At 34.8% G+C, this 24,452-nt stretch overlaps 2 protein-coding genes across 6 annotated transcripts; one reads left to right on the top strand and one right to left on the bottom strand.

The window, feature by feature from the left end:
* Positions 1 to 7,308: 7,308 nt before the first annotated feature.
* Positions 7,309 to 9,730, bottom strand: LOC108991455 (polygalacturonase 1 beta-like protein 3). Its single transcript, XM_018965699.2, has 2 exons — positions 9,525 to 9,730; positions 7,309 to 9,420 (listed from the first exon to the last, which is right to left on the bottom strand). Exons 1-2 carry the CDS (start codon positions 9,603 to 9,605, stop codon positions 7,561 to 7,563), a joined length of 1,941 nt encoding a protein of 646 aa, XP_018821244.1. The 5' UTR covers positions 9,606 to 9,730; the 3' UTR covers positions 7,309 to 7,560.
* Positions 9,731 to 13,145: 3,415 nt separating this feature from the next.
* On the top strand, positions 13,146 to 22,898 carry LOC108991485. Of its 5 annotated transcripts, none has more exons than XM_035687866.1 (7): positions 13,170 to 13,507; positions 13,801 to 14,046; positions 14,801 to 14,882; positions 15,041 to 15,255; positions 15,368 to 15,462; positions 15,559 to 15,793; positions 22,657 to 22,898. In XM_035687866.1, exons 1-6 carry the CDS (start codon positions 13,245 to 13,247, stop codon positions 15,750 to 15,752), a joined length of 1,095 nt encoding a protein of 364 aa, XP_035543759.1. In that variant the 5' UTR covers positions 13,170 to 13,244; the 3' UTR covers positions 15,753 to 15,793; positions 22,657 to 22,898. The 5 variants fall into 5 exon arrangements, with proteins under 5 accessions (XP_018821290.1, XP_035543759.1, XP_018821289.1 ...); XM_018965744.2 differs by having other exon boundaries at positions 15,559 to 15,739; positions 22,657 to 22,687; XM_018965742.2 differs by lacking the exon at positions 22,657 to 22,898 and adding an exon at positions 16,685 to 17,198 and having other exon boundaries at positions 15,559 to 15,739.
* Positions 22,899 to 24,452: the final 1,554 nt, after the last annotated feature.

The following is a 24,452-nucleotide window of genomic DNA, read 5'->3' as shown; positions in this document are numbered from 1 at the left end:
TACTTTATGTATCTATTTATTCCACTTTAGTCACTGGAATTTGGAGAACCAAATATCAATCTCAAGTGAAAGAAAAATAAACAATGAAGATGGTCTTATATTTATTTTTTGAACAACATCAAATATTCGATAATTGTACCATTTTAAAGTATTCAAGCTCCATAAAATTTTTTAAAAAAAGTGAAGTGAATACGAGATGAGGTGAGAAAATTCATTTTTTTTTAATAAATTATAGATCTCACTATTTTAGATAAGAAACGTATATTATTTTATTTAGATATTAAAAGAAAAAGATTATTTCAAATATTATGGTCTGTTTGAATATATAATTACTTTTAATATTTACAAATTATTTTATTATTATTTATAAATAATTTATTAATATTCACATATTATTCATTATTATTTATAAATTATATTACTATTATTTATAAACCATCGGAGCTCAAACGTATAAATGAAACCGAGAAAGTGGATTTCATACAATTAAAATTTGTTTGTGAAGTGTAGTAAGATGAATTAAAATAATTTATGAATAATAAGCATGCCTAAACCGAATCTCAATTCATCAGTCTTGTTTTGGGTCAAAGTCCGCCGAAAAAGAAGACTGAGATCGACCTTTTTAAGAATTGAGACCTTTGATTATATCCACACCCGACAACACATTAATAACCGGACGATGCTACACATAATCTCATTCTAATTTCACGTGTTAAGCATTAATCTTCTCCCACCTTTTTCCATTAACTATTTCTTTGCAGCAGTTTCAGAACAAGCAACTACGAGGAAGCACACACTTTGCCAGATGCAATGCATAAATTAATTAAAGGTCTGTGTTTAGATGATATAATATATATTTCCTATATCTTAAAAGAGCCTGTCCGTCCTCATATGGAGAGTAAGATCAACGATAATAAATAGTATTTTCTTTAAATACTTTTTATTTCACATATATTCTTATATAACGGACTATTATTACAATTATGCTCTTTTAGATCTTCAATTTTATAAAAAAGTACATAAATAGCTTACTATAATTACAAAAATTCTATGAACAGTAGTGATGAACAGTAATAATAAACAGTACTCTTATTTTATAAATAATAATAAGATGATTTGTGAGTAATAATAAGATAGTTTGAATTAAATATTTATTAAGTTTTAAAAAGTAAGAGAGAAAATTTTGAATAAAAAATATTATAAAATTAAAATATTGTTAAAATATAATTTTTATTAAAAAATTATAATGATTAGTTGAAAGTGTTTATATTTAAATGAATTTTAAGAAAGAAATGAGATATGATGAGATTGAATGTAATTTTTTTTCCAAACATTACTAAAGTCATCTAACTGGATGTAAAGAATATTTGAAATAATATTATATAGTTTCGAACGGATAAGAATACCTCATGTTCCAGATACAAATTGTTTGGATAGTGAGAATATCTAAGAAGTGTTGAGAATGTTTGTGAATAATTATGAGTAGAGATTTGAGTGAGTTTATGGGTCTCATTGAGAGTATTTTGAGTTGTTTGAATGTATGAAGTATGTTGAGTTGTTGATTTTTAGATAGGTAGTTGAAAAATGTGTGGATCCCATAAATATTATAGTGATTTTATAATAATGATAAATATTATAGTGATTTTATTTTATTTTTATATATAATAGTGATAAATATTTTAATGATTTTATTTTTAATTTATATATAATAGTGATAAATATTATAATGATTTTATTTTTATATCTATAATTGTGATAAATATTATAGTAATTTTATTTTTATATTTATATTTATAATAGTGATAAATATTATAATGAATTTATTTTTTTCTTTCCTCACTTTCTCTCTCTCCTCTGGCCTGATCCACCCCACACTCGAAATTGGTTTTGAGCCCAGCCCGGCGCCACCGTGCACCGCCCCTTCTCACCGCCACCACCGGCAACTCTCCCTCACGCCGGTGACTCCCCCGATCACCACCGATCTCCCCCACGCGCAGCGTTACGTCCCATGCGGTAACCCAATCGAAATGGGTGACACCCATTTCTCCATTGACCACCTCTAGCTTTTTTTTGGGAAGAATGTGTGTGAAGGGAGTGAAAAGAGAGGGGGAGAGAGAGAGAAGGGTGTGAAGAGAGAGGGAGGGAGAGAGAAGTCTCTAGGCTGTACGAGAAAAGTGTGCGAAGGGCATTTGGATGTAAAATACTTCTCATCCGTACAAAGTTATCTGAGAAGTGTTGAGAGTATCTGACCATCCAAACTAGGGGTGGGCAGCGGGGCCCCGCCCCTGCTGCCCCTCCTGGCTTCCGCCCCGCCCCGCATAGAGAGAGCAAAGCGGGGGCGGGGAGCGGGGGGCGGGATGACCCCAGCGGGGCCCCGCCCTCGCCCTACATTAAAAAAAAAAATTATTTATATATATTAAATAAATATATTGTATATAGATATACACAATTTATAAAAGACTTAAAATTATATTCAAGTCACTAAGTCTCATATTGCTTAAAGATGACTATTGTATTGTCTTGGCCTCCTATATAAAGATTGGCCTAGGAGGCCAAATCAATCCAAAATCTAACTCTAATGAGTTTAAATTTTTTTTTATATTTATAAATTTTAATTTATTATTTAAATTATATTATAATTTTGGTCTAAAAAAATATTTTTAGACCAAAAATTTTTTTTTTTTAATATAATGGCCGGGGGCGGGGCGGATGGGGGTTTTTCCCCCGCCCCCGCCTCCCGGGGGCGGGGGGCGGGGGGCGGGGGAAAAGCCCCCATCACCCGCATGGTGCGGGGAGGGGGTGCCCCCGCCCCGCACCATGCGGCTAGCACCCCTAATCCAAACTCAGCCTTAATAATTAATTTCATCTTCTTAAACATTATGCATTTCTGACCCTTGCCACCATTATTAATAATAATTGATTTTAGACTTAAAATAAGTGAAAGAGGGTTTAGAACTATAGTCATTCCCAAATGAGACCTTAGTGAAAATCTGACATGCTCATATTTCTCTAAACTAGAGTCTATTCTGTATTGAAAATCATGTAAAGATATTTGTATTCTTACTACAAGGAAAATATTTTAATCACATTAATGCATTGAGTTCGACACTCATAAACAATAACAAAATTTAAACTATTATGGATGAACTAATAGTGTCATCGATACCCCTCCTTTGGGAGTGAATCCCAACACACAAAATATTCCCTCCAATTTTAAATTATGTAAATGAACTAGCTGTATCAGTATAATTTTCCTTTGGGAGTAAACTCTCACATACAAAGTGTTCCCTCCAACTTTAAATTATATGGATGAATTAACTGTATCACCAGAATTCTCCTCTGGGAGTAAACTCGACTTACAAAATATTCACTCCAACTTTATTTTAATATATGGACTAGTAGTTTCATCAAAATTCACCTCTGGGAGTAGATCTCGATATATAAATTGTTTACTCCAACTTTATTTTGATCGATGAACTAAGTAGTGTTATCAAAATCCTCCTTTAGGAGTAGATCTTGATACACAAAGTGTTCACTCCACTATATCCACCTTACTATGGGGTTTAATGATTTGTCACAAAAAATTAAGAAAATCTTGTACCTTTGAACAACTAATTTTTTCTTTAATTTTAATATAAATCATATGTCCCATGTTAGATAAGCAAATATATACATGGCATTATAATAAGATCCAAAGTAAACAATTCATATATGTATTTAATAATAACATGTACATAAGATTTAATACATGTATTTAACAATAATTAATAACATGAATATGACATGTAATAAAATTTAATACATATATTTAACAATAATAATATGCATATAAATAAAATTTAATACATGTATATGCTGTGGCTGACCTACGTTAAGTCTAAGGGGGGCCATGGCCCCCAAAGTTTTAAAAAAATTCAAAATATATTCTATATTTTATTTATAATTCTATAAATATAGCAAATGGTCCCCAAAAAAAATTTATAATCCCCATATGGTTTTTAAAATTTTCAAAAATTTCCATATATTGTCTTTCTTCAATTTTTTTCCTATAGTTCAAAAATTTTATATAATTTCTATATATTATTTATTTTCAAAAATGTGGCCTCACCAAAATTAAATTAAAATCAAGTTTAGGAAAAATAATAAACTTATTAATATAGATCTCCAATTTTTTTTGTTATATAATATTAGACTTCTTAATATAGAATCCAAAATGAAAATACAAGAAATATCAATTACGGTTGATGATTTACATGAAAAACAATTGAGAGGTTTTATCCTCTAAACTTCATTGAAATAAAATAAAAAATAAAAAAAATTTAAGGTCTCAATTATAGCATTATATGCTTAATATGATACGAAAATATATAAATTTTGTATGAAACTTGATAAACTAGCTTACATACTAGAATGAAAGATGACATTTTAAAATATCAATTGATATTTTTATGAAGAAGATAAATTCTAAATATTTCATTATAAAAATAATAATAAATTAATATTATTCTATGAAACATTATCGTCATAAATTTGAAACATATATTAAGTTGTGTTTTTTAGAATTTTATTTCTATATATATGTAACAAATTATTGAGATATAATTTTATATATAGTTATATTTTTATAATTTTTTAGTTTCTTTTTATTTTATATAAATGTGACACATAGTAAAAAAGATGGCCCCCTTGTATAATTTCCTGGTTCCACCACTGTGTTTTTATTGTTGTGTCACTCAATACTTCAAGCAAGGTCTCCTTGGACTTGGACTAGATCTTCAGCCCAAAACAAAAGACCAACAGCACATTATAAGTGGGTTTGAAACCCTACCCAATACCATTGACCCAGGACCCTTAAATCATCTTCTCCCTCCTCTGCTCACACATACCGAGGCCAACACATATCCTTTCTTGTTTTCTCTCAAACCAAAACTCAAATAAGATAAAGTAAAAACTTTTTCACTTTTCCTCTCGTATCCAAACTATAATCACTTGTAATTATATCAAATTGAAGGTACTAGCTAGATCTATAATTTAAATCTCTGATACCATATGTTAAATATTTTAATATAAATATTAATAATCAGATCTTTAATTTTCTATGATTCATAATAATAATAAAACACGTATATTTTTCTATCTATTTGATGAAAAAATTAATCTGACTATTATAGAATGATTGTCCTAACAACTTTGTCTCCTAAGTATCTCCCGATAGCTAGAGGTACAATGATATTGTAGGTGAGAACCCTTAACCACTCAATCTTATTTATAGATTTCTAACCATCAAAAAATCTAGACGTTTTGTTTGACTGTGATTCTTTTATATTCTGATGAGTTTACTTATCAAATTATAAGTCATTTATTAACTTATAAGACATTCTCATATATTCAATTGCTAAGAGAATCGTAACATGAACTTTCAGGACAGATTTGAAAGGTGAAATGAGATATAAAATTCTCATCTCATCTCATTATTACATATTTTTCAAATCTTTATATAAAATATAATAAATAATTTAACTTTTTCAAATCTCAATTTAACTTTTTTAAATCACAATATAATAATAATATTAAAATATAATATTTTAAATATTAAAACAAAATATAAAATCTTTATCTCACCCTCAAACCTGCCTTGATCTTTTTATCTATAGAGAATAGACAGACACTTTACGGATAGCTATCATCAGCCATCAAGTTCTTTGATGCAGGCCGATTAATGCTTTAGCTGCACTCAAAGCTGCAAGCGTGCGTACTACTGTAGTATCTCATTTTTCTTTTGACTGTAACGCGCACTTTTATCCTTTGTTCTTTACCACTTTCGATGACTTAGCTCACACAATTCTACCATACAAGTTTGGTTTTGGTGTGACATTTCTTTTTATAAACAAAATAAATTATAATATTATATATAAATATTAAAGTAAGTTCATCTAAATATTAATATCTTATTGTGTTCATAGCAATACAACTTTGCACAGTGATAACCCCTATACAACTTGGTACATAACACGTGGGAAATGTTTTTTTTTTTTTCATTATAAGATATGAATGAATAAATAAAAAGTTAATAGAGCTAAAAAAAATAGAGAAGAATATGTTCCGTTTTGATAGTAAAAATATTTCATCTCATTTTATTATTATAATTTTTTCAAATTCTTACATAAAATATAATAAATAATTTGACTTTTTTAAATCTCAAAATAATAATAATATTAAAAAATAATATTTTAATAATATTTTATTAAACTTTTAACTTTTATTTAAAAAAGTCTTATCTCATCTTACTATCCAAACCGCTAACCAAAATAAACTTGAAAAAGATGAAATAAAAAGAGAAAATCAAATGTAAGTTTTTGGAAACGAGATAAATGTATGGTAAAATGGGAAAAAGAAGTTTTCACTAAGGTACAAAGAGATGGAGTAAGATTGATTATTAGGTTTAAAGGTAAAAAGTGTCAATCGATTTTTATTTTTATTTTTATTTTTGTTAGCCACTTTTATTTTTTTAATACAAATTTATAAGCTGATGTTCTTTTTGTCAAAAGCTTTGCTTTTTTGCCAAGTCTTATGTAAGCCATTGATTGCTTTCTTTCTTTATTAGACCCTTAATAATTTCTCTTTTTAGACCAAATCAGAACATACCATTACCTTAACTTTCTGCCTTTTGCACCGCAAAGTACTCTTATTTCTTTTCTTTTTTTTAAATATATATTTATGCGTACGTGGCATTTTGTTTTGGGAATAATACTAAGTAAAAGTCTTGTGCAGAATTTTTGTAAAAAAATGAATTTTATTAAAAAAAAAAATTACTTTTTTACGGTAAAATTTATTTTTTTTTATAAAAAAATTGTGTGAGATTTGTATATTTAAAATTTAAAACTGTACAAATCAAAAATCAAAACTCTGGCTTTATATATGCTTCGCTTCTAATTTCTTTTAGGAATGGTAATTTTTTTATTTTTAATTGTGTTTGAATAGTGAGATATTCTCATGAATTTATGAATAGTAATGAAAAAATAATAAAAAAATAATAAAAAATAATAAAAAATATGTAAATAATAATAATAAAATAATAAATAATAATAAATTATTCTAAAAAATATCTGAATACCCAAACTAAATATCAACATCATTTTGGATGTTTATGGTAAGTTTGCTTAAAAAGATGTCCAGGTTGATGATCTTTGGGACCCACCTTTGATCATGTCAAATTAAAGTTCATGGTTTACATTAAATGAAAATCCAATAAATATATACCTCTTGGATCAATGATTTTATTGGAATTACTAAGTAAGATACACATAAAAAAATGAAGCGTACGTGTAATATTTATTGAAGTAATACCATGTGAGAAATCTATATCAAAGATGCAATGAATGATGCCCACTCACCTTAATACACTAAATTATTGAGTGAAAAAGAGCCTAAAAAAAAACAACATGTTATGGGTCCTCAAAGTCCCAAATCACACCAAAACTCTAATGCAATATCTCAACGCTATGATAAATTTTATATGATAAAATATGAGATTAGCTAATTAAGCAATTGGTGGTCCTCTCAATCAGCAATGGTCCACGTCATGTCGTTTTCGAAGATCCAATGACAAACTTCAATCTTCCCCGGGATGGAACCTAGTGCCACGAAGGCACCATGCTCTGACCCCCAAGCTGACGTGTCAATATGACATATGGCAATGCCTTCGTTGATCTTGGTCTTGTTCTCCACGTCAAGAATATCAGCCTCATACACCCTAACTTTGGGTACAGAGTGACAATAATACAATAGGTATGGGTACAAGCTTTGATGGCATGACACTGATTTGGTCACTTCTCCACCGTTGATCCCTTTGACCTTCCCAATCATCACCTTTTGCTTTGACCCACTCACATTTTTTGTGGTTCTCACCGTCACGTCGTGGCCCAAGACCGAGACGGCAAAGTCTACCATGTCCTCCGCCGAGCCCACACACCGCTTGGTCTCGCCCCGGCTGGGAGCCTTCTCGCACTCCGCCAGCGCGTTGGTTAGCACGCTCTCCATAGTCGAATTCTCTCGCGCGTGGAAGATTTCCTTGAGCTCGGACAAGCGTGAGGTCGAGAAGGGTAATTTTGACAAAATCCCTGGAGGTAAAAACGATCTTCTGGGCATTCGGTCCCTAATGTCGGGCATCACCATGACATTCCCCTGCTTCAAATCAGACTCCCGGAAAAACTTGCCCGGTTCTACCCATCTATTTACATGGCTGCCACCTTCCCGTAAAGAACCCTCTGTTACTGTGCTGAAATTGTTGTACCCAGAGAAGGTGACACCCTCAACGGTATAATCTTTGAATGTCCGATCCATGCTGTAAGATTTGAAATCGACATTGGTCAGACCTGTCGACCCTTTACCGTACTCTTTGAACGTGTCGTTTCCGTGATTGAACGATCTTCCATAGCTCGCAAATCTCACTTTGCCGGAGTTGGAATTCCTGGCATAAGATTGAAAAGAATCGTCGCCCACATTTGCTCCATTTCTGTATCTTGAGAAGCTATCTATCCCAGAGTTTCCTCCCATGCCATAGCTCTTGAAATTGTTGCGTGGGTTATTCCCTGACTGACCGTACTCTCTGAACGAGTCATTTGCACCATTACTCAACTCGCCATAGCCAGTGAAACCCGAAGCAATTATGTTGGAGTTGTCGCCGTAGCTGTTGAACTCGCTAGGGCCACTGTTTGCATTCTTGCCGTAGGCTGTAAATGCTTCGGAACCCGAGTTGGTCTCGTCGCTGTAGCTTGAGAAAGAAAGTTTGTGGTTGTTAGCGTCGGAGTCATAGTTTGTGAATCGGAGATTCGGAACGTTGACGAATTTGTCGTAGTTCTTAAACTCCCCGGATCCGCCGGTGGCTCCTGAGCCGTAGCTGGTGAAGTTGGAGTCAGCAACATTTGCGTTGTTTGCGTAATTGGTGAATGCTTCGCTGTGGGCGATGGAAGCTCCGCTGTACTTCTTGAACGAGTCGCCGGGGTTGTTCAGTCCGTCGGAGTAGTTCTTGAAAGAGTCGACGCCACCTCGACGGGAAGAGCCGTAGTTGGCGAAGCCTTTGTTGGAGTAGACGGCGAAGTTGGTGTCTTTGTCATGCTTAATGTCCAGCACTGTGCTCGAGGAGTCGAAGGAACAGTACAAGTTGGCTAAGGAGCAGAAGGAATCGAGGTGTGCAGAGAGGGAGTTTTGGGTGGCGAGTTTGGTAAGAATGGCGGAGTTGATTGCATTGAGAGGGGAGGCCTTGGACAGAAGGAAGAGTGGTTTCGGGAGGTTGTTGGAGATGCGCTTGCTCCAGTAGCGGATCAGGGAGGCTCTGGGCGTGAATGGGTTAGCTTGGAGTACTTCTGAAAAGCTTGGTAGGATTTCAGTACTAGTTTCAGTGATCTTGGCTTGAAAAAACTACAAAGATAGCAAAAAAGCCCAAGAAGGTAGAAGAGAGAGTGTTATAAAAGAGATTTGTGTGATATTAGGCCAAAATAAGGAGATCAGAAAGGTGCACTTACATTGAAAGATGAGAGCAATAACACCAAGAAGAGCAAGAGGAAATTCGTCCTATTCATTTGTCTGTCCATTGGGAGAGACATGCACAGAGAGAGTACTTGGTCTACTCAGAGCATAAATAGAGATGGCAGCCTGTCTTTTTCCTAATCTTTGTTTTCTTTTGCTTGTGGGAATTATTAATTAGCCTAAGAAAGTAAGCAGGAGTTGTTAATTCTTTTTCCCCAAATGCCAGTATATATTAATATTGTTTGTAAGCTTTGGACAGTAAGAGTTAACATAAAAGCAAGAAAGAAAAAGCCAAGATATCATGCTTTTGATCAAGTCTGCCTTCAGGTAGAGATTTCAAACATTAATATATTATGCTTTGGTTCAGATGGAACACTGGCATTCTTGTAAAGAACTCAGATATGGTGCAATATTATATAGAACAAGTATCAAGGATTCTCTGTGTACTAGTAAAGATATTAATACAATAATCATGGCCAAAATGATAAGATAGTAATCTTTAAGCATTGAAATTGGAAAACCGGGAAACTAATAGCATAGATTAGGTAGTGGCCAGTGGGAAGACAGCAGTTGTTTTGCAGTGAACCAGAGCATCATCTCAGAAGTCAAGAGTTTTTGTACATGTTTCAAATGGCTGGACACGAATACCCAAAAGGGTAAGACTGTTGTAGAAGTCCAAAATAATGTGGGGAATTCATGGTGTTTTGATAATATTTTAGAGCTTCGATTTATAATAATCCCAAACTCAGAAATGCTTCCCTTTTGACTCAAGTGCCCCACCCACTTGGAGTACTAGTGCGCAGAGTGAAGCAGTGTACAGTTAAAAGTCTCGGCTATCAAGGAGGGATCCCACCGGCTCTGGCAAGAAACCTAATGCTTGCTTGTTAAACCAGCAAGAGGCAATTGCTTTGGGAACAAAAAGAAAATAATATGGCTAGGAACTCAGAAGAAATGATAAAAAGTAAAAGAACCTCTGTTCAAGAGACGCAAAAGATGCACGCACATATAAAAATCTAGGCAAAGTTGGGATTGTGCTTTATGGTATCAATAGGTGGGCAAGAATGCTACTGTTAGAAATGAAGTTGGAACTTCAATTCTTACTGCTTAGGCCGCTAAAGTAAGTGATCTGGTTTGCTACAGTAGAAGATGAGCGAATTGATATTTGACTATGGACGGATGGCATTACAATGTGCAAAGGAATCCTCCAAGTGTGGTTCACAGTTACAACATCTTTGTATTTTTGCTTTTCCCTCTCTCTCTCTCTCTCTTAAAGTTCTCTCCTGGGGGTGGAGCTTTGGCTCCTCCTTCCCTCCTACTCTCTAGAGCTGTCCAACTTTTTTTTTTAAGTTTCTTTTCCTTTTTCCAAGAAATAATACGGAGATGGCTAATCTCCTGCTTTCTGACCACCCAAAACCGCCACGTGCCACACTACTAGACTCCTTAGCTATTAATCCTCCGACTCCTAGAAAAACTTTGACCTTATGAGTAGCTCATGAGTCCCACTCGCAGCCTATGCCGTGCATGAGATTCACACACCACCGCGCCACAGTGCACATTATGCCACCACGCGTGACAAAAATGAGATCAGCTGGCTCAGATCTTGCAATTCCGACCATCATCCTCTCACCAGTGGTGGCGTGTGATCCCCACACACCTCCATAGCCACCAGGTTGTCCGTCGGCGTATCAAACCATCTTTTGAATGTTATTTTCTTATGTTTTCACTTCTCCTAGCCAAAGATCAGGAGAAAGAGGAAGTGAGAGTTTCTTCAAATAAACAAGACTAGTAAAGTGCAGCACAAAATAACCTATTACGACTTTGGTCATAGTGCTGCAGTTCGAAAATCGGACTGCAACAAAACCGTTTCAGACGACTTCCACTTGTGAGAAATAGGTGAGAGCCAAGTTATTGGGAATTCGGGATGATTGTTGAGGCCTCCCACCATTTTGAATCTTCTATCTTATAACTATTTAATATAAATATATATATGTGTGTGTGTGTGTATATATATATATATATAAATATAATATGCATGGTTAGGAAAAAAAAGTTACAACATCTTTGTAAGTGAGAAGATTAAGAAGACTAAAAAATATGCTCTTAAGTTCTTATTTGAATTAATTGAGGGCCTCAAGTAGGAGAGAGATAGACATATAAAGTGAATCCTATATCATTTATTTTTAATATTACTTTAAGAGTAATGATATAGTTCTAGGGTGTGCAAGTCCCAAACACTTATTTTGAAAAAAATGGATAAATCTTAGACACACATTTTTCAAAAGGAATGCGCGAGACTTGTACACCCTAGGACTGCAAACATAATTTCTTTTACTTGAAATACTTATACAGACAACAATATATATGATATGGCTCACTTTATGTGTATATCTTTCTTTTTCATTTAAAACGTTTGAGTTTGGGTAAGAACTTGAGGAGGCTTTAATCTTAAAAGATTCAATATTTTTGCTAATATGAAAGAGACTCATTCGATCCTTATATCCAACCAATCTTATGCTAACAATAGTCAATCAACGCGGGTGCTGATTTGGAAAATTTGACAACCATAAGGTTGATTGTCAGTTTTGGCTATTGGTATAGCTTGACTGACCAACATATGTTGTGTTTGTAGGGTTTGGTTTATTCTTATGGCGGTCCAATTTGATGACCTGACTCAACAAGGATTTGTTAAGATTTTTAGGTGGATTTTCAATGAGACTTGTGCCATGGAGCATATCACCCCAAGTTGAATTAAAAGTTTGCTCAACATCTGTTACCCTCAGGAGAATTCACTCGAGATCCGCTCAACATGTTGCTCGAGGTTCGCTTGATATGTCACTTTAGCGAACATCGGATAAAAAGTTCACTCGAGGCACGCTTGACACTACGCTCGAGAGACTATCTCAAAAAAGTTAAAATTAAGACTTCTGTTGTGCAACCCTATAAATATGTTTATTATGAAAAGTGTGGCCAACTGAACATTGTTTATTTCGCCCAAAGTGTATAGGGTTATACCTTAGCATAATAAAATCCTTTGCAGCTCCGTTGACATAAGCATCTTGCTGAACTATGTAAATTTATATTATGTGATTGATCGTTTGTTTATTTTCTTCTTTACTTTTATTTGTCTGTCATCGTTTTCACAACAACATACAAGTGTATGTTGTTGTGAAAACAACAAACCTAAGTGTAAATTTGGCTCGCTCGACATTTCGCTCGAGCGAATATCGGACATAGAGTTCACTCGAAGCGTGTTTGACACTCCGCTCAAGCAAATGTTGTAGAAAAGTGAAAAGTAAAAATTAAAACTTCTGCCTTAAAAACTTATAAATATGCTTATTATGAATAGTGCGGCAAAACTGAACATTGTTTATTTTGTCCCAAAGTGTACAGGGTTATGCTTCAGCATAATAAAATCTTTTGGAATTTCTTAGACATAGGCATACTGCTGAATAACGTAAATTTTGCTGAATAACGTAAATTTGTATCGTGTGATTGAATTTTTTTTTCTACTTTACTTTTATTTATATGTAATCGTTTTCAAAACAACATATACTTACACCGCAAGCCATCTAACTTCAAGTGTGATATTTAGATAAATGGTCCTTTTTTTTCTTTTTTCTTTTTTTCTTTTCGACGATCTTTTGCCACAGGTTTGAGAGGTATACGAAGATGTTCTCACTTCTCAGCAGTTGGAAGCTTCGCAAGGACCCGCCAAAATGCGTATAATATCTTCCTCCTCCATTACAACCCCTCTTCTCTCACTACCTTCATCTCTTCCTCCATCATCGATCCCCAAACCCCACAATATTCCCTACGTCCCCATCGGTCGCCGGCACCTGCTCACTGCAGTCACAATCTCCATCTCCATCTCCGTCACCCCTTTCACACCTCCTCAGCTCAATTCTCTACTCCCAGTGTTTGTACCAGTCGCAGATGCCCGTGGCCTCTTCCAGATGCCTCCATTTCGTCTCAGCAATAGGTAACTTAACAAACCCATAAGCTATTTCTTTCTATCTAGCTATTCGTAATTACTGAGGAAATTGACTAAACAATGGAAAGTAAATAATGGGTTTTGTGGGTTATGGTTCGTGCGTTTCATTTGATTTCAGAAATAAAATAGAGTCGGGTAAAGGCCTTGGCTTTACCTGGTTCCATACGGTGTTTATATGGGATGGAAAATGTTTATAGATGTTTTGTACTTTCGTACATTTTCCTAGCAACAAACTGAGCAACGGTATTGCTGTTATTGTTTCTTATTTTGTTGGTGGGAAGGTATTTTCTTGTGAGGGCTGGGGAGTCTGAGTATGAGAGCTTGGGAATCATTAATACAAACCCAGTTGCAAAGACTTCCGTGGATAGCGGGTTGTCGGAAAAGGGGAAGAAGCAGACTCTGAGGGCTGCTTTTGAACTGAAGGCAATGGGGGCTTGTGAAAATGGATGTTGGATTTGGCCTTCTATTACTCAGAGGGCTTATCAGGCTGCGGAGATTATAGCATCGGTTAATAGGGTCAGCCGAAGGTGCGTGAATTTGTTTTCAATAGAATCATTGGTTTAGAGAAAACAGAATGTGATTTTTTATAGTATATAAAAAGAAGATTTTGGAGTGGAATGGTGCTCTATATGATTTTTTGAACTTTGATATTCCATTTAGTTGATCGTAATATTTTGAAACAGAACAATCTCCTTGGGTGCAAACAATCTCTAGGGGACATCGGATTGGGGAATTTTGTTTTTGAATTACCCGAGGTGCACTTGCAGGAAACTATTGCCCAGGGCCTGTGCACCCCCGAAATTAGTTGGGACGCTATTCTTGGACACCCGGTGCCAATAAAAAAAATATATATTTTGGAAAAGAAAAGGGTTATATTTTCTTATGTCCCATGTATTTGGCTTTGCCTTTTTCAATAAAATTCATATTTACCGATCAAAAAAGTAATTGAACTTCTAAACTCAGAACAGTCTTTCATCTAACTTGCTTTCACTATTTCATAGTTATCAAAGAAGAGAAGTTTTTTCAACCTCAGGTTTACTATTTTCGGGGAGATACAGATTTAAGATTTTGCAGACCAGTTTATGCAGTAATCTGTTTATTTATTTCATGGCAACTCTTTTTTCTTGCTTTTGTTTTTCCCTAAGTGAAAAGGGTAGCAGAGCTACCAGAGTTTGGTACTCTAGTATTACCCTATCCGCTGCGGCACCTGGTCCAGTCTTTATTTAATTGCTACCTGTTCGGCAACAAAGTTAGCTTGCTTATTTATATCTTGGGTTTCAGTTATATTGTACCAGAGTACAGCTTTCTAGATGCTCGTGGATTGGGAGCGTATGAAGGCAAAAACTTGGACTCTGTCTCTGAAGTAGGACTTTGCCTTTCCTCTTTCTTGGGATTAGGAGGGATTTGAATTCAATATCTTCTTAAAACAGCTTTATTCTTTCTTTCCTCTCATTGAGCGTAAGAAGCATATACATCAGTATCCTTAATGATGCTAAATATGTTGGCTTGGAAATGCTTCAGGTATATGCATCAGATAGTATCTCTACTAGAATAAAACCTCCTCCTATTGACGATGGAACCCCAAACGAAAGTGTTGCAGATGTGTTTGTTCGCGTAACACAACTCATGTCAATTCTTGAGACCCAGTATTCTGGTGACACTGTCATTATCGTCTCTCCAGACTCTGATAACTTGACAATCCTACAAGCTGGTTTGGTTGGACTTGACCTACGAAGGTAACGAGATGGTCTTAAATCTATTATGTGAACCATAGAGAATTCACTGTCAAATTCTTTTTAAGTAAAAAGGAGAATGAGTCATTAGTTTTTTTTTTTTTTCCAATTTCAGGCATAGGGATCTTTCTTTTGCTCCTGGTGAAGTCCGATTTGTTGATGCTAGTAGTATCCCTACTTACAAGCAACCTGCCTCTGCCTTATATAAATGTTTGAATCCACCAAATTGTAACTAATTTTTCCCTTTTGTTGTAATTTGTACTCAAGCAGAAGTAATGGATGTGGCAGATTGTCTACTTGTTTCAGATCATCTACTTGTTTTCTATTGGTTGTTCGCCATCACTTCTGGAGACAGTCAATCTGGGGTACTGTCCAACCTGGGTGAGAGGTCAGCACTGAATATAGCAACTCAGGTTGCAATACATGCAGGCTTAAGGTGCCTAAGCCTTGGCGCCCATAATTATGGTACAAGGGAGGGCATCTTAAGGTGGGTTCTATGAAAATCTATGATCAAAGTTATAATAAAGCTGGGGAAAGTCAGGTACAGTTCACTTCATATGAGAAGTCAGTTTGGGTATGCATCTTTAATTTCACTGCACAAACAACCATACATGCACCATGATTTTCTTTCCTGCCATTGACTTTTACAAAATTAGCACATCCTTAGTTAATTATTCAAGGGCAGCCATATTATGGAAATGTAGACTTATATTTCGCTCAAGTATTCAGATGTAGTTTTTTTTTTTATAAGTATTCAGAAGTAGTTTATTGATCCTAGAATGTATTTAGGTGTTCTTTGGTATACCTCTTGTGTACACGGGCTATATCCATTTCATTCGTATCAATAAAACTTACCTCAATAAAAGTATTCAGAAGTAGCAAGCCTTGTGAATAAAAGACCAAAACATGCACACAGAACACAAAATCAATGATTTGACCAAATATAAGAAAAATAAGAATACAAGAAGCCACCTTGATAAGACGAACCCTTTTAAAACCTTCTGGTTCAAGAAGCTAGTGCTGAAAAAATGTATAAAACTTATGGAAGACTGTGATCGAGAGCAAATATGGTGATTTAGGGGAGGGGTGGTGTACTAGAGAAGTTAGAGGAGCATCTGGAATGGGGCTATGGAAACATATTAGAAGAGGATGAGAGGTCTTCCATCGTTACACTAGATTGCAATTGGGGACAGGTTCCAAGATCAGATTTTGGAAGGATGCTTGGTGTAGTAACAGTGTTTTACAAGATCTGTTTCCGTCTCTTTTTTTTATTGCAAGCACTAAAGATGCCACAGTGGCGGAGGTTATGGAAGTCTCAGGTAGGAACATTCATTGGAACATCAATTTTAACCGAGCGGCACAGGACTGGGAGATGGAGAGTTTTGTAGATTTTTATAGTCTCTTATATTCTGTTCGTCCAAATATCCGGCAGGAAGATGAGTTGTGGTGGCTTCCTGCAGGGAAAGGGGTGTTCTCTATTCGCTCTTTCTATAAGGTTCTCACACAAGTTCCAGAGATACAGTTTCCCTGGAAAAGGCTTTGGCGTCATAAGGCTCCTCCCAAAGCCTCTTCCTTTGTGTGGGCAGCGTCTTTGGGTAAGATTCTCACCACGGATAATTTAAGAAAGAGGAGGATAATTATTGCATATTGGTGTTGTATGTGTAAAAGCGGGGGTGAGTCGGTGAATCATTTACTTTTACACTGTGAGATAGCCAGGACTCTTTGGGACGAGGTGTTTAAAAGAATGGATTTAGCGTGGGTTATGCCGAAAACAATTTTGGATGTATTGGCGTGCTAGACTTCAATTCGAGGGGTGAGACAGATCAAAGCAGTTTAGAAGATGATATCTATTTGTATTATGTGGTGTTTATGGCAGGAACGCAATGAGAGGACTTTTGAAGACAAAGAGAGATCTTTGGAGGAGCTAAAACTGTTATTCTTTAGGACTCTTTGTACTTAGGCCATTGCTGTAGACTTAAATGGCATGGACCTTTATGATTTCCTAGTTTCTAATATGCCTTCATAATTAGGGCATTTTTCTTTGTATTTTGACACTTGGTGATTTAATAAATTCTTGTTTTACTTATGAAAAAAAAAATGTATAAAATTTGAGTGTACCTGAGAAAGCTCTGTGGAGTGATTGAGTGCAAGCCACCACAATGGATTGAGTAATATTTTTCAGAGATGATTTGCCCACATGCATAACAATGAATAAAATTAAACCTTCACAAACCTTACAAATTTTGGAAGCTAGATTCACCTTAAATTTGGCCGTACCTGATAAAGTTAAAAGGAATGATAGAGAATGCAGGCTGTGACAATGAAGTAAAGAAAAAATTCTACAGATAATTGAGATCCAAACTGCTACTTTTGGAGCTTCTGATACAATTGGAGCAAGGAATAGAGACATATATAGAGCAAAATCAAGACACTGGTTTTGATTGCTTTTCTATTTCTTTCTTTTAAAAGTGTTGAGAGATACTCAAGGTAGATCTAATGAGTGTTTCCCATGAATCTCATATGCGGGGTAAGTTAAAAAAAAACTTTTATGACACCCATTTCAAAGAAAGCAGGGGCTGTGGAGACCAAGGATTTCCATCCTGTTAGCTTGTTGGGTGGTGTCTACAAAATCAGTGCCAAGTCCTAACAGAAGACAGCATTCGAAAAGGTGATTTTGAAACCCATAATGCTTTCATTAGGGGGAGGTAAACTTAAGATCGTGCCCTAACTACCAGTGAATGTCTACATGGCAGGATCTGTTCGGGGACCCTAAGGGCATTATTTAAATTAGATTTAGAGAAGGCTTATGATCATGCCAATTGGAGCTTTTGGTTATACTTTTTTGTTTTTAATGTCAGGGAACCTCTCCAATGTAGGGCTCTTCGGATCCACTCCTGCAGAGTAAACTCTGGTCTCGTGCACCGCACTCAAAAATTTTCCTACATGGAACCGGTTAAATCGCTAGCTTTTCACCAGAGGGTGTGGCCCTAAAGGATTGTTTGCACCCATGAGGTGTTGAACATTGGACCTTGAAAGGAGTGATACTCCAAGACTAAGGTTTTCACCACTTGGGCCAACCCCTTGGGGTTTTGGTTATACATATTGAGGAGATACAGTTTTGGGGGGAAATGTGCAAGTAGATAGCCCATTGTATATCTTATGTGAGATTTTTTGCCTAGATAAATGGTGCGCCATTAAGTTTGTTTGATAGTTCTCACAGATTGCGACAAGGAGACCCATTACCTCCGTTATCTTTATATTGGTTATGGAAGCTTTAAGTTGGATGGTATGCGTTACGGTGGATGTGGGGCTCTTATTAGGCTTCTCAATGATGCATAGGAACATGAATGAACTAGTGTTCCATCTCCTCCTTGAGGGCTACATTATGATCTTTTGGCAAGGCTTACCAAGAGCACTCAAGTCATTTGAGATGCTTGTTTCTATGCTTTGAGGTTGTATCAAGGCTAAAAGTTAACTTGGAAAATCAGAATGAGTCTCTGTAGGTAGGAATGTCAAATCGTGTTAATGGATCGTGTCAAGATATGTACATTATACTTAGTGGGTCAACCTGAACACGACCCATTAAGGATTTCGTGTCAAAATCTTTAAAAAATGACCCATTAAGATAACGGGTTGATACGACACAACCTGTTTTGACCTGTTACTGAATACAAATTAGATTGACACGATACCACCCGACCCGTTTCAACCCGTTTACTTTAATGGGTTGGACAGACCCGTTTCAACTCGTTTGACTTGATTGATTTTATATAAATATTAAAATATAAAAAATATTTACAAAAAATAAAAAACTAACTATAAGTCCAAAATTACAATCCAAATAATAAAAATACCGACATTAAAATTCCAACAGTACCAAATATGATAAACACACATTGTAATAATATTAAAATTATAATCTCAAATATGATACACACATTGTAAACTATTGATGTTACAATTTTAGGTTGAAGGGTATAAGTGTAAATTCAACTTTCTTAACGGGTTACAATGGGTTGACTCGTTAGTAATCCGTTAAGCAATCGTGTCTTAATGGATCAACCTGTTTTGACCCGAACCCGTAAGGCCAAATCCAAACCCGCTTTTATCGTGTCGTGTTTGTGTTGGGTTAACATGTCCTGTCACATATTGCCACCCCTACCTGTAAGTGATCGGAGGACATTTGGGTCTCTGATGATGCAAGAGACACTCTTTCGACTCTACCTGCTTATTTTGTATCATTGTTTTCCATCCCAATAGGTCTGACCAAGCATCTTAAGAAGCTTCAAAATGATCTAGCAAACCTAAAAAGAAGCTTCAAAGTTCAAAGTGACTTTTATGGGAAGGGCAGATGGGGTACAAAAATATCACTAGTTAGTTGGCCAAGAATTGGAATTCAATTAGGTGTTATGGGAAAATAGGTGTGGTGCTATGTAACAGAAAAGGAGGCATTGTAGTGATTGGTGGTGGATATACCCCGTTTGGATGTTGGGATGGGATGAGATTTCAAATACAAATATTTTTCAATTTCAAATCTTTAACTTTTTCATCTAATATTATCTAATCATTACAACTTTCAATCAAAACACAAAAAACAATTCAATTTTTTCAAATTTCTAAACAAAAATTATATTAAAAAATTATATTCTAATAATATTTTAACTTTATAATATTTTTATTCAAAATTTTCTCTCTCATTTTCCAAAACCTCATAAAATATCTTAAGTCAAACCATTTTACTACTATTCACAGATTTTTCATCTCATCTCAACATCCAAATGAGGCCTAAAGTTTGGCATGTAAAATGTAAAACCATGTTAGTTGAAAAGTGAAATTTCTCCAAATCTAAGGGCATATGATAATTTGCATCTATAGCTCTTCAAACATCTTCATGCATGCGAATTGTCATGTTATTTCCATTATGCTGCCAATTGCAAATACTTCTAAACTAAAGGAAGCATGAGTCCGCTGGTTTTTGTAGCCAACTGATACAGTAAGGTCACAGTTAAACCTGAAGGAGAATAAGGTTCTTGGTGAGAGATGGTGGACTTCATTTCAAAAGTCTTCCATTGCTTTTTGATAATATATCAATCTTCTGATTTGATTTATTTAAAAAGTGTTGGTTGCTTAGAGCTTCCTAGATGCTTGTTGATTGGTGGGTCATGGATACAAAGAAGTTGGAATCTGGTCGCAAAGTAGGCTTATTATTGTTATTTTCATATCATGAAATTGTAATGGCCATTATTCACCTACCTTTATGAAGCATAATTTCTCTTTTTCACTGTTATTTGCCCCCTTGCCTACATGCGAAAAAATGCCTTGCCTATATGCGGGATGGCATCTTCTTCCAAGCATCTAGGACCAACATGAAAGCAACATGTGTCTGCGTGTTGTATTTTAGTTTCTGGACACTGCATTTGTTGCATTTGTATGTACAAAACTCACCGCTTAACTTTTCCTTTGGTAGCATATATGTGAATGGATTGAAACATGTCAGCAAATCATCTGACCTTTCTGTACTGATTGATCTTTTGTGGTAAACTAGATCATCCGCTATGTATTATCAAGTTTTCCCTTTCTAAATCAGAAGCAAATCATACAGTATCAGTTTGTTCTACTCTAGTCATGGATCTTTCGGATTTTGGGCAAGTTTGTTCTACTCTAGTCATGGATCTTTCAAATTTTGGGCACTGATTGTTACTGGTTTTTGGCAATGCTCCTTGAGACACCATTCTGAATATAAGCCATGGATCTTGATATGAAAAACTTGATGGAAGTGGAACCAACCATTTTCTATGTTTGTTCTGTTCTACCATTGGCATGACCTTACATGAAAATGGATATACAATCGGTTGGCAGGCTTGGGATTTGGTTATAAGGCTTGATTGACACATATTCTGAACCTCATTGCTTGTTTAGACAGACATTATGTGAAGAACACTCTTCCTTATTATGGGTTCGGAAAGTGAGAGGGAGAGAGAAGAAGAAACAGAGAACAGTTAGTTGGAATTAATTCCAAACCCACATGTCCAATTTGAGATGTATTGTACTCTCAAATGCAACTTGTCAAAGATAGTCGATGTCTAGGGAACGAGAGAGTTTTGTGCTCTTTACATGACAAACATGAATGTAGAGCACAAGGCAAATCTGGTTCCAGCACGTCAGCCATGGATTCCCCCTTAAGCTCTTCACTTGCTTTTAGTCCAAAATCCCACTTTATTCGTCCTCATGTTATTTATTTCTATTTATTAGAAAAAAAGGCTTAAAGTCATTCCCAAACCCCAACAGACAATGAAGCCACAAGGACTGACATTATCTTGTCTTTCTTCTTTATTATCATCCTTATAAAGCTCTAGGCCTCGTTTATTTTCACACCTTTAGATTCCATTCCAGTTGTCTTGCTTGAAAGCAGCCAAACGAGAAAATGACAGAAGCTGCTATATGGGGAAGAAGCATACCTGCTGCACCTTCACCAGCAAGACTTACATTTTTTTTAACCCTTTGATATATTGTAACAACCCGATTTAATAATTTTAAGGTCGAGATATTAATAATTTTTATTGGGTCTAAATTATATTTAATTTGTTATATTGGATAAGCACATGAGTGATAAATTATTGAAGTTGATAAGGAGTTTTAATTAAGCTCAATAACTAGGTTAAATCTCATTTATTATTTATTGAATGAGTTAAGACTCATTTTAGAATTTAAAGATCGGCCATTAGAAATTTATTTTAATTTAAAATCATTACTGATTGAAGTCTCCTACGCGGTCTCAGTCACTGTCAATCATATATTGAATAAACTATTAGATCATGCTTTTAAATTCAAACTCTCTTCTTGAATGATCTTGATTGAGTCCAATTCAAACTCAAACTTATCGACATCCTATTCCAACAAGGATACAACTCTATAAGTCATCTTCACGTTAAAACTCTTTAATCGAGTTCAACTCAAAGTAATCGTCACCATCTCCCAAATTTATCTATAAATATCTCCATTCTACGTGTTATTTGACAAAAAAAAAAAAAAAAAGTCATAACCTCCCAATTTAGCATCGTGATTGATTTTGAGTCAGAAATTTTAGAAAACAATACTACAAGGTAGGTAGCTTGATCATAAATTAGAATTAGCATTTTCCTTTGTTGTAGCAGAGAAAATTAGTGCACAATTTTGCCCACATGATTAAGTGTGTTGGCCAGCCAGATAAGTTAGATCAGTAAGTTAATTCAAATAAATCAGTCATGCATAGCACAAACATTAGTATGATCAGTCGTGATTTTAAGTTCTCAGCATTAAATATTTTATGAAAAATCTTATGTTTAGTATGTTTATGTTATTATGAGTTTTTTATTAGGTCATCGACTCATTTTAGTTTATTTTTATGTTTTTAAATCACCCCAGATCAGGACAATTATGATGAAAGAGCTGCAGGATGAGATTTAGTCCAGGGAGGCGTGACAGTGGCCTAAATCATGTATAGAGATTTTAAGTTATGATTTTTATGGCATGGGTTTTGATAAATTTTAATAAATGCTTACACGTACTCTCTTTTATGATCTCAATATGTTAATAAAGAATTATTTTATTTATAGAATCTTTGTACCTGACTCTTCCTTTAAAATAAAAGAAAATATTTTTAAGTCAATGTTTAGTAGTAGCACTTCAACTCCTGATAATTTTTAAAAAGTAACTTTATTATTAATCGTGGGAAGCCGGATGTTACATACATATATATATATATATATATATATACATACACACTATAAGATTTGCCTCCAAGCATCTCATCAATAAAGACTCTAAATTAATAAAATATATATATATATATTTCTCTGTCAGGAAATATCATGTATAGTGATTTAACTTTTAAAATATATTGTTTAAAAAAATGTGATAAGACAAGGCAAACATGCTTAAAATAATAATTATGACAAGAGAAAAATTTATGTGGAAGCTTGTACTCCCTCCCTCTTAGACTCTATTTACTACATCTTCTTCATTTTCCCTTCATCTTGTAATACTAAAAATAAATACTCATATGTAACATGCATATCGTAAGGGAATTTATACTATCCAAACTTTGTGGAGATAGGTTATAGGTTATAATATCGAACCACATAAATTTCTATCTTATTTATTTTCTCATATATATGATAATATGTAGGGATGTCAAATCATGTTAACGAGTCATATTCGTATCGTGTCAACCTATTTTGACCCGTTTATATAAATGGATTGAACAGACCCAAAATTAACTTGTTTGACCTAGTTAAGTTTAGCATAATTTTATATAAATTTTAAAATCATAATATCTATAAAAAAATATAAACTAACTATAAGTAAAAAATTACATTCCAAACAATAAAAATATCGAAATTAAAATTTCAGCAATTTTATTTTTAAGTATAAGGGTATAATTGTAACTTTAACTTTCTTAACGGGTCAAAATGGGTTGACCTGTTGTCAACCCGTTAAGCAATTGTGTTTTAACGGGTCAGCCTGTTTTGACCCGAACTCGTTAAGACTAAACCCTAACCCACTTTTATCGTGTCGTATTGAGTTAACGGATCGTGTCATATATTGCCACCTCTAATAATACGTTTCATCTGTCATCATGCCATTCATTGACCTCAACACCATAAATTTTGTTAAAGAAACATGCATTTGTTTTTTCAATTCTGCTGGAGGCAACTGCAGCATTACCGGGCCCATGTGGCATTAAATGGAAACAACACCGTTTTTTCGTTTCTTAGAAGATCGAATTTCAGTTTCTTCTTCACCACTTCATCAACCAAGATCTCAAGGGAATCAGTTTCAGTGTTTCACCATACCCTAAGCCCCCTCTTCTTGTTGCCATCCCAGTAGTTGTGGCAGCTTCTGTTGCAGTATCAGCCCAACCACGATCATCATAACAAACATGAAGAAAATTTATCGACTTGCCAGTCCTTAAAATGTGTTGAGCAAGAGATTGAGAGATTAAGGAATGAAGTATCCCATCATAGAGCTTATAACCATAAAGAGACTCGATTTTCATGGTTGACCTACAATGAAATATTCAGCAAAAATATCTTCCAACTCCCCTTCCAAAACCCACAATGAAATATTTGTTGAATTAAATGCCTCATAAGGTCCACCTAGTCCATAAAACATCATGCTCTGCCATCATAGATCTAGCCCTTGATGGCCAAGCAAAGGTT

This window comes from Juglans regia, chromosome 2 (assembly GCF_001411555.2).
Source record: "Juglans regia cultivar Chandler chromosome 2, Walnut 2.0, whole genome shotgun sequence".
NCBI classification, from domain to species: domain Eukaryota; kingdom Viridiplantae; phylum Streptophyta; class Magnoliopsida; order Fagales; family Juglandaceae; genus Juglans; species Juglans regia.
Note: the sequence above shows the minus strand (reverse complement) of the source record. Positions and strands in the feature narration are given on the sequence as shown.